The 13411-nt window shown below is 38.7% G+C and overlaps 1 protein-coding gene across 1 annotated transcript in view; it reads right to left on the bottom strand.

The window, feature by feature from the left end:
• Positions 1–6923: 6923 nt before the first annotated feature.
• The window catches only part of LOC124160295 (vacuolar protein sorting-associated protein 16 homolog), a 72908-nt gene continuing 66420 nt past the window's right edge, over positions 6924–13411 (bottom strand). The window contains exons 16-17 of the mRNA XM_046536129.1: positions 13286–13389; positions 6924–7203 (exon numbers count right to left, since the gene is read on the bottom strand). Of these exons, the coding sequence (XP_046392085.1) occupies positions 7059–7203; positions 13286–13389 (249 nt within the window). The 3' untranslated portion in view covers positions 6924–7058. The remainder of the gene's footprint in view (positions 7204–13285; positions 13390–13411) is intronic.

The raw sequence follows: 13411 nt of genomic DNA, 5'->3' as shown, positions 1-13411 counted from the left end.
CCTATTTACCTCATGTACAGAATTCGAATGGAATTATTTAAAGCCTCTTTCCTCTTTTTTTTCTAATTACCTCACTACTGAGAAAAATCTTCACAAATTTCCCATCCTCAGCCTTCCGACAGCCACCAAATTTCATCCTTAAAACCACCAAACCACTGCAAGGCTCGCCCACCTGCATTACTACTAATGTAATCAACATCCTTATACCCAATTCTTGGCCTACCTTCGACATGCATCAAACCACCTCTTCACTCAACCTCCCATTCAAAGCAAAATATCTAATGTATATCTACAGCATATATTCAATGTCTAGGATATTTTAAATAGGTCTCTACTGGATGCCCAGAATATATCTATTTTGAGCAACGACTCTTATTATACATGTATACCCATTGAAATTAGCCAAAAAACACCTGAATTATTAAAGTATTCTACTAATTAAGGTATAAGGTTTCCATAGAGTACTTGAGAAGCATTCTGGGAGCCTCCCTAACCTTCAGCCTTTTTCCTCTTCAATTAACTACATATAAGGCCTTCTCCCTATCATTCTATCTAAAAATCCCATTCTTTTCTTCCTCTCCCTCATCATTTACCCAACATTCTACCATCTAACTGTCTTCAACATCCCCTCACTGCTAAGTCCCCCCTCTAAAAATACATACTTGTATGCCCCCGCCTCCACTCGTCTGTTCAATATCCTAAGTGCCATTTTCGCTGCATGTGATATTAACCCTTAGATTGCTGGAACTTTTTAAACACTTGGCCATTGCTTGACTACCTACAGCAATTTCCTAAAATTTTTATTGCTACCCAAATAGAGCCCAAGTGCATTTTCCCTCAATGTAGGGATTGCTAATGCGGCTTGACTCTCCCAGGCCATCCGTCACGGTAGGGGGTGCCTCCCAGCACTTCCTATGGTATTGCCCATTTGGTATTGTTTCCTTCCCATTCCATGGTGTTAATATGCCTATGACAAGCGTCCAAATGTAGGCTATTGGTAAGAAAGGAAGAAGGGTTGACCCAGATTTTAAGGGTTCACTCCTTGCGAGACAATCAGCTAGGCTAGAGGGAAAAATATTTCTTGGTTCTCTCCCCCACAGGCTGGTGGCTAAAATCATGTACTCCTGCAGCTTAACCCTTTTGAGATGGTGGAGTTCTCACCTTAGCATGACTGCTGTACCGAGCCTCAAGAGATTTTTCTGTCATCTCTGTACAAGGTTGAACAAGTTGAACTAGTCTAGAGCGCACACCTCTTTGTGTTCTATGTCCGGGCCTGCTCTCCGGCTGTGGTGCTGTGCGCACGATTTGGACTGCTTGTGGCATCATATGCTCTGCAGTCCAGCAACATCTTGTCCGGTAGTGTCCGAAAATATCCACATCGAAGAATGACGCCTCGGTAGCTTAACTGGCTAAAGCACTTGACCGGAAATCGGGGGATCCGGGTTCGAATCCCGGTCAAGGCGAATGATTTTTTTCTCTGTGGATCTTTCGCACGATTGTGCATTGCGGGTGACTCCTGTAAAAGTTATCACTGCGGCTAGTCCCGGTATACTTTGAACCCTCCATGTATTCGTTCCATCTACTCTGTGCTGCTTCTTACTCGGTTAGCATCCATCCATCTTTAGCCTTAATTTTAGACATGACTTGACCTCTTTTGCCGCTCGATAGCATCTTAACTTTGGCATACAAAGCACCTACCTCTCCTTCCTTCTGAAAGTTTTCCATTTCTTCACACTGTCTTTTCCAACAAGCCTCCATTGCCCTCTTAGTTTTGCATCGTACTCGAATATTTAGTTCCCTGTACATTCTTTTGGCCTACTCTGTGTCCACGTTCTTCCACTCCCTTCTCTCCCCATTTCTTCTACCATTGCCTCCATTATCCACGGCTTCTTTATCCTCCTACTGTCAACGTAGCCAATTGACTTCTCAGCCGCTTTGACTATTCTAGTTTTGATATCATCCCATTTTTCCTCTACAGTCTGAGTACTTTCAATCTCCCAGATACTATTTTCCACCAGTACCTGGTATTCTATCCTCATAGTCTCCTTCAGATTTTCTACATTCAATTTCCTCGCCTTCCTAATTTTCAGTTTGTATTTTTTTGTATCTTACTTTACATTTCATGAGCACTAGGTTGTGGTCTGAATCTGCATCTGCTGCTGTAGTTTTTCACACAATTCATAAACCTCTATCTTACCATAATGTAGACTATCTGATATATCCCCATTTCCACTGGACTTTTCCATGTATACCTCCTCCCTTCATGATGATTGAACCACGTGTTTGTTATGACCCAGTGAGAAATGGGTGGTGGAATCCACGTGGAGATGTAACGTGGATACCACGTGTTTTTGGTCGTGGAATCAACGTGGAACCCACGTGGAAATTTGGTGGAAAAATTAAAACAGCAGTAGGTGCTGTCCTAAAACCATTAAAACCTCAACTATATCTAAACCTTTTATATATGTGTCTAAAATTTTTCATGTGCTCTCATGGCTGCCTTTCCACGAATTATATAAAAATAGAATGTGCGATACATTTTCACATAACTAGCGTGGTTTCAGGATGATAAATGACGCAATGTCACCAGAGGGTTAAGTTCCACAAATTAGAAATTCTGTTTAACATTTTATGCTAATCACCACAAATCCACTTGAAATCAACGTGGATTCCACGTGGGTCCAACCACTCAATATCCACCACCACCATATATCCACGAGTCAACGTGGATTCCACGCGTATTCCACCACCCATTTCTCACTGGGGAAGAACTTGTTTCTCCTGCAAAATTCTGCTGCTTCCTCTCCACTGTCGTTCCGCATTCCTAGTCCAAAATCTCCTATTTCGTGTCCATCCCTCCCCTTAGTCACTGAAGCATTCCAGTCCCCCAACACTACTAGATTTCCTATTTCCTATCCTATTACTAGGACTAGAATCACTCCTATTTCAAAATCTCCTATGAGGCTGTTGATTGCCTTGCCCTTTGAGATACAATTTTTTTTCATGACTTCAATTAGATGCAACTCATACACAAGCATCTCTCCCTATTATTGGCTCAGTCTACGCTAAAAATGCTTCCATTGTTGATACCCTGGGGAGCACAAGATTACCCATCCGAGGACTAAAAATTGGAGGGGCTTGAATAATATTCTCAAAGTCAAAAGCAGTAAACATATTATGTACTGCCTTTTTAGAACCTTTTTCAGTAATGGGATAATTCTTTCAAACACTCTCTATCGTTACTGTAGTTAGAATATTTTCAAGAATTCAAAGTTTGACGATTGGTCATTGACAATAATAATAATTTATTTGATAGCCATAAATGGATTAGTTACAGAAAAAACTATTTGCATACATGGCACGTCACAAAAATATGTGCATACATGTATGCTATACACCATATTCTAAAAATATGCTTCACAGCTCCCTATGCTTAGGTAAACATAAAATCTTTTCAGCCCAAACCCAAAGTATCTCTATCAGAAAACATTGCCCTCAGAAAACTTATCCATAATCCTGAAATAATGACGCTTACCCCACCTTCCAAGAAAATATCATGTCTTTCCTCCAGGAACATGCCCCTCCTCTCCTCCACTGACATCTCCATCCTATCCCCCCAAACCCATGTGCTGCACATTTTTACACTCTGCCAAAAATGCACAAACTCAATCATCTGGCCATCCTATAGTCTCATCCTGCATTTCACCAATGAAAAGAATATGAGCATTCATTGTCTAACACCTCCAACCACTAGTTTTACCTCTACCATCCTATATTAAAGATACCTACAATTTCCTAGACCGTCTCCACTCCATTCCCATTCCTCCTGACATCCAAATTACCATGGCCACCATAGATGTCACTTCTCTATACACATCCATCCCTCTTTCTGAAGGTCTTCCCTCCCTCTGCCACTTCCTTTCCGAACACCCAACTCCTCATACCCACAGCATTGACTTCCTCTTAGTTCTAGCTAATATCATCCAAACACACAATTCATTCTCTTTTAGCAACAACAAATTTTCCTATCCCAATATCCCTTGAAACCCCTCCTTTGGCCCAGATTTATTGATGAAATAATCCACCTATGGCCACATTGTAATCATTCCTTCAACAATTTCATTGCTATTGTATATATTTTTTCATCTTATCTTTGTTTCACTACAACCATTTCTAATTCCCAGATTACCTTTCTTAATATCAATATCTCCCTAGTCAACAACAAATTTCTCAAATTTGTCCATGTAAAACCAGCAGTTGTCATCCTTCCCACACTAAACACTCTCTTCCCTACTCCCATTCCATTCAAGACCACCACATTTGTGATAACCCTGATGCCCTGAACAATTTCCTTTACACTGTTCCCTCCTCAAGAGAGGCCTCCCAGAGTCCCTCCTGAATAAAAAAAATATCAAGCACAGATGCCCCCCAAAACCTTGCAATAGAAACCTTGACCTTTCCCTTTGCACCACTTACTTTCCTGGAATACAATCCCAGCAATATATCCAAGAAGACTTCTTCCCAATCTTAAAAAATAATAAGTCTACAGCCAATATTTTTGTCAGGCCCTCTAGTATCACCTTCAGACAACCAGCAAACCTTTCAGATTTATTCCACTCAAGAAACAACAAAATGTGTCAGGCTAGTCGATTTTCCCCGGAGTGTCCAGATATCAAGATTCGAGTTATCAGGACTCTAATGTTGATCATATGACTTCCAAAATGATTAAAAAACTTAAAACTCACTACTTATTAAATTTCCCGGGGCAAGATCCTCGGTTTGGGCCCCCCCAATATTTTTTGTAAGTCGGCATCCCTGCAGTCGCTCCTATATAGGTAAATCTTCAACTCCCCTCAACCTTAGAATTAACAAACACAGGGCATCATGCATTTCTCCCCACTTTGCGTCCGTTCCTGTGGCAAAACATGGAGCCACTCATCAGCATCCGTTTAATAGTTGCTACAATGTTTCTGTTTTGGCCTCCCTTCCCCCCTCAGACCACCCACTTAAATTTAATTGAATTAACATACATTTGGCTGTTCAAAGTATTTCATCCTACCAGATTGAACATCAATAGATAACCACTTTAATTGTCTCAGCCCTCTCTCTCCTCCCTCCCCCGCAAAACCACATCACCCCACCAATTCCCCTCCATTAGCTCTCCTTCATCCATTTCTAACACTCTTGTTCCTAACTCCAAAAAAGGTGGTAGTGCCACCGAAAAATTATTCGTGTGTGACTTTTGTGTCATTCATTGTCTTCCATATGGTGACTTACTCGCACCTGGGTAATACATATTTGTGTTAAATACCCCATAAAGGAATATCACAGCACCGTTGTCCTTGTTCTTTTTCCATTATATGTTCCTATCCCTTACTATCCTATGAATTTATTTGAATGCTCATTTTGTATACACACATATATACAGACAGGCTGGTCTGGCTTTGCCAACAAAGATGAAGGAGAATAGGAAATTCTGAGAAAAAGGGGATATCACTTTTCTTGTGGCAAAACATCCCCTTGAAGAGAACCAATCAGGTGAATTTGACCCAGAGATCGCCTATGTGGAGAGGAAAGACTCCATGCATTAGAAAGATTGGAGATTGTGCAAGGAGGAGGCTCCAGAAACTGACAATATCACAGTGTACTTGAACATGGTTTTATGAGATTCAACAGCCATCCCTTCCATGGTTGATAGTTTTCTCTCAACTCACACTGAGGAGAGCACCGAGAGATCAAAAATGTGCCTTACTGATCCTCAAGACACGGATCCTTCCATTGAAGTTTCCTTTGTCCTTAAAAGGGCTTCTATCCATCCCTTGTGCTTTCATAGTGGAAGCCTTTTATCTTTTATCCTAAATTTACTACGAAATGATCTCTATGTTCAGTGTCCACAGGTAGCCTACCATTGATAAAATGTTGATTAATAGTACTTGAACGATAAATATTAAATTGGTTACATGGTATTCAATAGGTCAGAATAAGTGGTGACTCTAAAAAATAGGAGGTTTAAAAATGAAAATTTTACCTAATCTTGAATTATAATGCCCTTAGGTTAATCCTCTAGAAAAGCTCTCCAGAGAAACTGAATACTGTGGTAAGAGTAGAAAATTGTCACTCCATATTAGAAGCATCGATGGTCTACTAGACTCTCCCTCAAAATGGGCAGCAGAGGAATTCTTTGCATTTCCCCACACCCAAGAACCTTAAGTTAGTGGCTAGTGGAGCCTATGGGTTAAAACAACAGATAATATATAAAAGGAAACATCTTCTTCTCTTACTTCCCATCTGTGTTGTTGATCTTTGCTGGTATAGCCATTTTCACTACCTATCCTAATTCCCCATTAATTCATAAATTCCACTGATACAAAAAAGCAATTAAATTCTAGTTGATTTCTCAGTAAAACATGACAATGTTGTCTACATAAGAAAAAAAATGCCTGAAAAGATAAGGAGTAACCATATAAAAGAAAATTTGATTCTTAAACAAAAGAATATATCCCCATCAGGGAAATGACGACTATCACTCAATAAGTGGTGTCCATAAGTGAGAGGTGTGTGTAACCTAATGTAACACCTAATTTTGAGTGGTTTGTATTGGTTGTTGGTGTGACGAAATAAAAGCAATAATAAGCAGCAGAGGTGGAGTGAGGTAATTGTTGGGATTGTTGACGGCGCGGGAAGAGGAAGTAAAGAGGGGACTCGGATTGTGACAGTTATGGCGGACGGGTGTTCCCTCGCTCCCGAGTATGTATTATTTAAAGTGAAATAAAATGTTTGAAAGTAACGTGAAAACGAAGTGAAATTAATTGAAACGTTACACTAAGGTTCCACTGAAATTCAATTTTTTTAAAAGTTTTGTGATAGAAGATTCTGCATTAAAATTTTATTCATGGTACCATTAACGACAATGATATGATAGCTAAGGAGAGAATTGCATTGTTTATTGATTGAGAAAAGTAAGAAAATAATAGAGATCTGTTCACATACTTATTTCATTCTTAGATTCACACATACCATACATTTGAAATCATAAAAAGAGATAAATACACATAATTTTACTTTTTGGTACTTAATTGCAGCAAATATAGATTAACTTTTTCTGAGAGAGCTGTATTACTAGAAGCACATCTGCTTTGGATGAGAAGGAGAGCATCACAGTCCTTTTGTTCGTAGGCACACTGAGCCGCCTCCTCAAGCATTCTGAAATACAAGAAAATCCTCATAATTGGTGATCAATAAACAGAGAATAAGATAAAATTCAAAGGATTGAAAATATATCACTAATTTTTAGGGATGTGCGAGTAGCGCTTTTTGAACTCGAGTCGAATATTGAGTTCCCCTCCTCGAGAGTTCCCCTATCAAGCTCAAGAATCCCCTTGAGGATTTGCTATTCTGAATGGATAGCTTGATGTAAAAGGAAAAGATAATGAGAAATGTTGATGGTATTTGTGTCAAAATCAGGAGATGACTGAAAATTAATGTGTCTTAAACAGTTCCATAAGTACAATTGAAATGTACTAACCTCTAACAATATGTTGTCAATTTTATTTAATAAATGTATCCAAACTGCTAGAACGAGTCCTAAAAAAGCATTTGCACCACTGTAATAAAGATTACATATGTAAACGAATCATGTAATATTTGATCTTTTCAAATTCTCATGAAGAAAAGTCAATTGTTCTACATGATTAGGTAGCAGGTTTTGACGTTTCCATGTTACAGTATCACTGCCTGCAGAAAATTGTCTTTCGCTACTCGTGAGGCTGGGCAAGTACTTTCTTGAAATACATACATATTAGAGAACTCTAGGAATTTTAATTAAAGAATATGTCAACGATTTTTAAGGATATTAAATCTTCATGGAATTTTAATTGGAAGAGGCGAACGAGCTACAGAACTTAGCTTTAGCCACATTGACCAACATTTTTTTCTTAAATTCTCACTTTGTTTCATCAACCTTAGCAACTCTTGTTTTGTTAGTTCAAGAAGGAAACAAAACGTAGCAAATGAATAAACAAAAATTCACATCGGACGTAAGTAATATTTAAATAGGCAAAAAGATGGCACTATTTGTGAAGTCAAACAGGGAAAAACCGGCATTGTCCACTAAAGTCGAAAAGTTACGTGTTTATTCCTATAAATCTAAACAATTTTTACATATTCTCCCAGTGTTTGCGTATCATATTTTAAATTGGTAGGGTAAAAAGGTATCGCATAGTAAAGTATGTTCGTTCAATTGTATCAGGCTCAACTCTGTGGAAGTTGATATTCACAAATGAAAAGACGACTTCGTTGACTTCAACTGATTTATTTTCTTGGTACGACATTTTTCAATCCATAGAGGTTATTTTTCACCTGAAACCACCGCCACCACATTAGAATCTCGAGGAGTCGCAGCTACTCCACTAACTTTATATCATGACATGATGGAATTCTCTCGAGTAACATATTCCCGAGGTAAACTAGATCGCTTTATACCTGCAGTAGGCTAGTGAACTTGATGGTGGAGATGCTAAGAATGAACCTCAACGTATCAGGCATCGACGAGATGAAGTGGCCCCAAGAAGGAGACTTTTGGATTGGAAGCTACAGAATGATACACACAGGGTCACTAAATGGTAATGCTGAAGTAGGAAGAATAATGTTTAGAAAGAGTGCTGGAATGCATGTGAAAAGCTACCTACAGTTAATGAAAAGATAGTAATGGTAAAGGTAGAAACAATACCCATACCTACTGCATTGGTGCATGTTCACATGCCTTCATCAGGTTATGAAGATGAAGAAGCATAAGATGCCTACCGCAAGTTGAAGTTATGAAGCAGGTAATAGGGGAAGAAAATCTGATCATTTTAGGTGCCTGGAACACCTTCGTTGGCGAAGGTCAAGACAGAATGATAGCTGAGAAATATGAATTAGGAAATTGAAATGAAATAGGAGAAAGGCTGCTTCAATTTTGCACTGAACGCAGGCTAGTGGTTGCCAATACTTTATTCAAAAATGTTCTGTGAAGAAGACAGACGTGGAAGATGCCAGGAGACTTGAGCAGATACCACATCGACTACATTATAGGGTAACAAAGACTCAGGAACCAGGTGAAGGATTGCAAAAGCTACCCAGGAACAGATATCAATGGTGACCATAAGTTAGTTATGATGAAATTAAATGAGGTTCAGCATCAACCTGCTTTAAAAGAAGCTGTAAAAAAAGACAATAAGGGAGGATACAACCAATAAATCAGTGGAAGAGAGTTGAAAAACTATTAGAAGTGGTCTGTAGGCATCAGCGGAGGAAGTGCTTGGTAAAAGAGAAGTTGTTATGGAAAAAACATGGATCATGCAGGAAGTATTGGATCTCATTGAAGAGAGAAGAAAATATAAGGCTGCGAAAACAGAGGAAGGGCAGAATTGTTACATGAGAATAAGGAACGAAATATGTTATAGAGCGAGGAAGACCAGAGAAGCTTGGATGAAAAATATTTGAGAAGACATACAGAACATCCTTGTGCATGGAAAAGTAGAGGCCGCCTACAGGATAGTGAGGAACCACTTAAAGGAAAGGAGCATAGTATGTAATGCCCTTAGGGACGAAAATGGAGAACTAATGATCAAAAAAGAAGACAAAGGGAAGAGATGGAAGGAAGATCTGGAAGATTTGTACAAAGGAAGCAGCCTAAGAGCGAAATGCTATCGAAAACAAGAAGAAAGTGGATGAGGATGATATGGAAGCCCCAATTTTAAGATCGAAATTTGATGCGGCTGTGAGAGGCTTTTGGATAAATAAAGCATCTGGAATTGATGACATTCCCATAGAGCTAATTAAAAATGCAGGAGAAAAGACATTGAAACAGCTGTACAAAATCATTAGTGAAATGTACTCGACAGGTGAGATACCAATGGACTTCGAGAGGAACATTATAATCCCATTTCCTTAGAGGAAAAGAGTGGAGAAATGTGAAGATTTTAGGACCATAAGCCTGACTACACATGCATCGAACATACTGACAAGGATTATCTATAGAAGAATAGAACAAAGAGCAGAAGAGTATCTGGATGAGGACGAATTTGGATCCAGAAAAAGCAGAGGAACAATGGAAGCAATATTGGCTCTAAGGCTACTCATAGAGAATAAAATGGATAAGAACAAGCCAATGTTTTTTGCATTTGTGGACTTCGAGAAGGCATTTGACAAAGTGCATTAGAACGCGATGCTTGGAATCCTAAGGGTAATTGGAGTTCTCTACAATGACAGAGGATCATCCACAGTTTATACAAAAACCAAGTAGCGGTGATAAAATCAGGGCCCAGCCATGAAGAAGCAAGAATTAGGAAAGGAGTGAGACAAGGCTGTGCTTTGTCACCCGTAATTTTCAACGTTTAAATCACCAAGCAATTAATGAAATCAAAGAAAAGGCTTTGGGGGTGAATATCCATGGGGAAAACTTAGTATGCTAAGATTTGCCGATGACATAGCCATCATAGCAGAAACAGAGAAGGATTTGAAAAATATTCTGGTTAATATGGGTAAGGTAATAGGTAAATATCAACTGAAAATAAACACAAAGACAACGGCGATGTTAGTATGCAGCAGAAAAGAAGTAGTGAGGACTAACATTAAAATAAATAAGCAAATACTGGAGATGGTGGATGAATTCTGTTATTTGGGAAGCAGGATCACTTACGACGGGAGAAGCAAGAAATAAATATCAGCAGAATAGCCCAAGCAAAGAAAGTATTCCACCAAAAGAGAGACCTGCTCACAGCAGGGAACTTAAATATGTAAGCAAGAAAACAATTTACAAGAACCTACATTTGGAGTATGCTCCTATATGTAAGTGAGGCATGCACAATGACAGCAGTGAAGAAAGCAAGGATAGAGGACTTCACAATGTGGTGCTACAGAAAAATGATGAGGACCAAATGGATCAACCAAGTTAGTAGTAAGGAAGCCCTATGATGAGAAGGAGAGAAGAGAAGCCTCATGAAAACCTTAATAAAAAAACGGAACAACCTTATAGGCCACATCTTGAGACATGATGGCCTGATGAAGAAAATCATCGAGGGACAAGTGGATGGCAAGAATTGAAAAGGAAGACCTATGTATAGAACAAAATATATGGAACAGGTAAAGAAAGATGTGAAAGAGAAGAAGTACGTGGGTGTGAAAAGATTAGCTGATAGGAGAACTGAGTGGAGAGCTGCATCAAACCAATCTTAGAATTGTTGACCAGTGATGATGATGAAATACCAATTCTAGATTGATGAAAAAAAATTGAAAAGAATAAAATTATGTTAGGCATTTACCCATATTTGAATGGGTGAAAAGCCAAGAGGTACAAGTGATTTATTTTTTCTATACACTGCTAGATACAGAAATTATGTATAGAAAACAAAGGAGATCAATTCGATATTTGGTAGTGAATTGATTTTTCACTCAATGTCCACACAGAGCAGAGACTCACTCATATCCCTTGGCAACCAAGTTTTTGTGTATTTCTTCTAACAATTAACTTTACCTAACTCTGTTGAAAAAAAATCACTTGTACCCCTTCGCTTCTCTCCTCCTCATATGCATGTAGATTAGGGTGGTTCTTATTTTTAAAGCTTTTGAATTTCTCTTGGGATGCCCCCCAGTTTTGTTCCATTTGCTGTGAAAATAAATGATGACAATTATTTTTACAATTGGATACCGGGAAAACGTGCTGCATCACACTTAAATTTTTGAAATTTTGGTATTTTTGTGTGTTTTTCGGACATATCTGAAGATGAAGACAATCTCGGATCATTCTACATATCACTTTTCTGTTTCTTACAACGGCTCATTTGACATTTGTAGCATATCACCTCAAATATCTTTCATTTATGCCCATTGCTTCCCAGGATATCGTACCAAGAGTGAGCATGCGCCATCCCAGGCAGACATTTTGGGTGGTACGCGGGTTGCATACGCTCAACATTTGTTGATCATTCTTACCAGTCGTAAAACCATACAATTTCTTAAATAAACTTTAAACTTCATCAATATAATCTCAAATGCTATTTTTATCACTGTTTGTTGCCAAAACTGGCTTAATATGTAGTGGTGATTTATTCTCCATAGTGCCTCTATCTACATTCAACCTGAATGTTCGCAAAATCTTTAACTTTGGGGCATGGGCGGCTATTAAAAATATCCAATATTGAGGAATTTTGGATTGGAGCCCCTGATGTAAGTAGGCAACTTTCCCGCATAAGGCATATTTGATCCTGAAAAAAATCATTTTTCGAACCACCATACCGGATGCTCTACATAACTCATGACTTCGAAGGCTTAGCCTGCCAGAAATCGCGATGTATCCCGGGCATCCACTAGCAGGCTAAACTCGTGGCCAATCAGAGCGCTTGGTTCAAAGTTTCTGTAGTTTAAAAATGGTGCGTTTTCGACCAAAAATTCATTAGTAATTTTGGTTCCTACTGGTTATTTTGGTTCCTAATTAGAAGTTCGTGGCAAATTTTTCTCCACCCTGCATATCGTTTTGTGATTCCTCTATGTGAAGTATGTAAACGTGTTATATACACTTTTAATGGATTGAGTGCTTAGCTGATGAAGGGCTCTAGGTTAAATCTTGGGTGAAAGGACAAAAAGTGTCAGCTGCCACTGAGAGAGTTACTCACTCCCCTACACTGATTGTGTTGATGTTTACATGCCTGTAGATTAGTCTGGAGTGAGCTCTACATCTACACTACATGCTACCCCGCAAATATTTAGTTAGGAAAGGTAACAGCATACATAGTTATTACTATAAACTTACTTTTATAAAAAAGAAAACAGAGTTCTTTAAAAAGTCCATTTTCTTTGAACCTGTCTTGTTCTGTGTTTTGTAGCCAAAGGTACTTTGAAGACTGATTTGCTGGTGAAGTTAGGCATAAACAATCTGGACAGCAGTGTGGTTATTATAAATCTGTCTTGAGATTCATCTCCATAAAGTTTTCCTGAAGCTTTCGTGACGAGTTCCAACCATTGTTCAACAGTCTCAGTGTGAACTGAGAATTGCATGGAAGTAATGCTACAGGCAGGGTTTCAGTCACTTTCAATGTGCGAGTCCTTTAAGACCTCAAGTAAGACTCTTTTAAGAGTGCATATAACCTTTAGAAGACAAAATTACGAAGTCATTTTGAATTTTCTAGCACATTGGTGAGAGCTCTTTAAGACCTCATGTGTTGACTGAGTACTGACTCAGCCATGCTCTCCTCGATAATTTATGTATAGCTATGTAATTAAATATAAGACAATTATGATTTCTTACCCTGATTTTAGAAAATACTTGACTTTGAGCTCTTCTCTGACTTTAGGTAGGTATTTTTCAGCTTCTGATTTCTTGTCATGATTCAGGCAGGCATCAACAAAGGGCTGTAAAGAAGATACAAATATA

Source organism: Ischnura elegans, chromosome 1 (assembly GCF_921293095.1).
Source record: "Ischnura elegans chromosome 1, ioIscEleg1.1, whole genome shotgun sequence".
NCBI classification, from domain to species: Eukaryota; Metazoa; Arthropoda; class Insecta; order Odonata; family Coenagrionidae; genus Ischnura; species Ischnura elegans.
The sequence above is the reverse complement of the archived record's forward strand: the minus strand, read 5'-3'. Positions and strand labels throughout refer to the sequence as shown.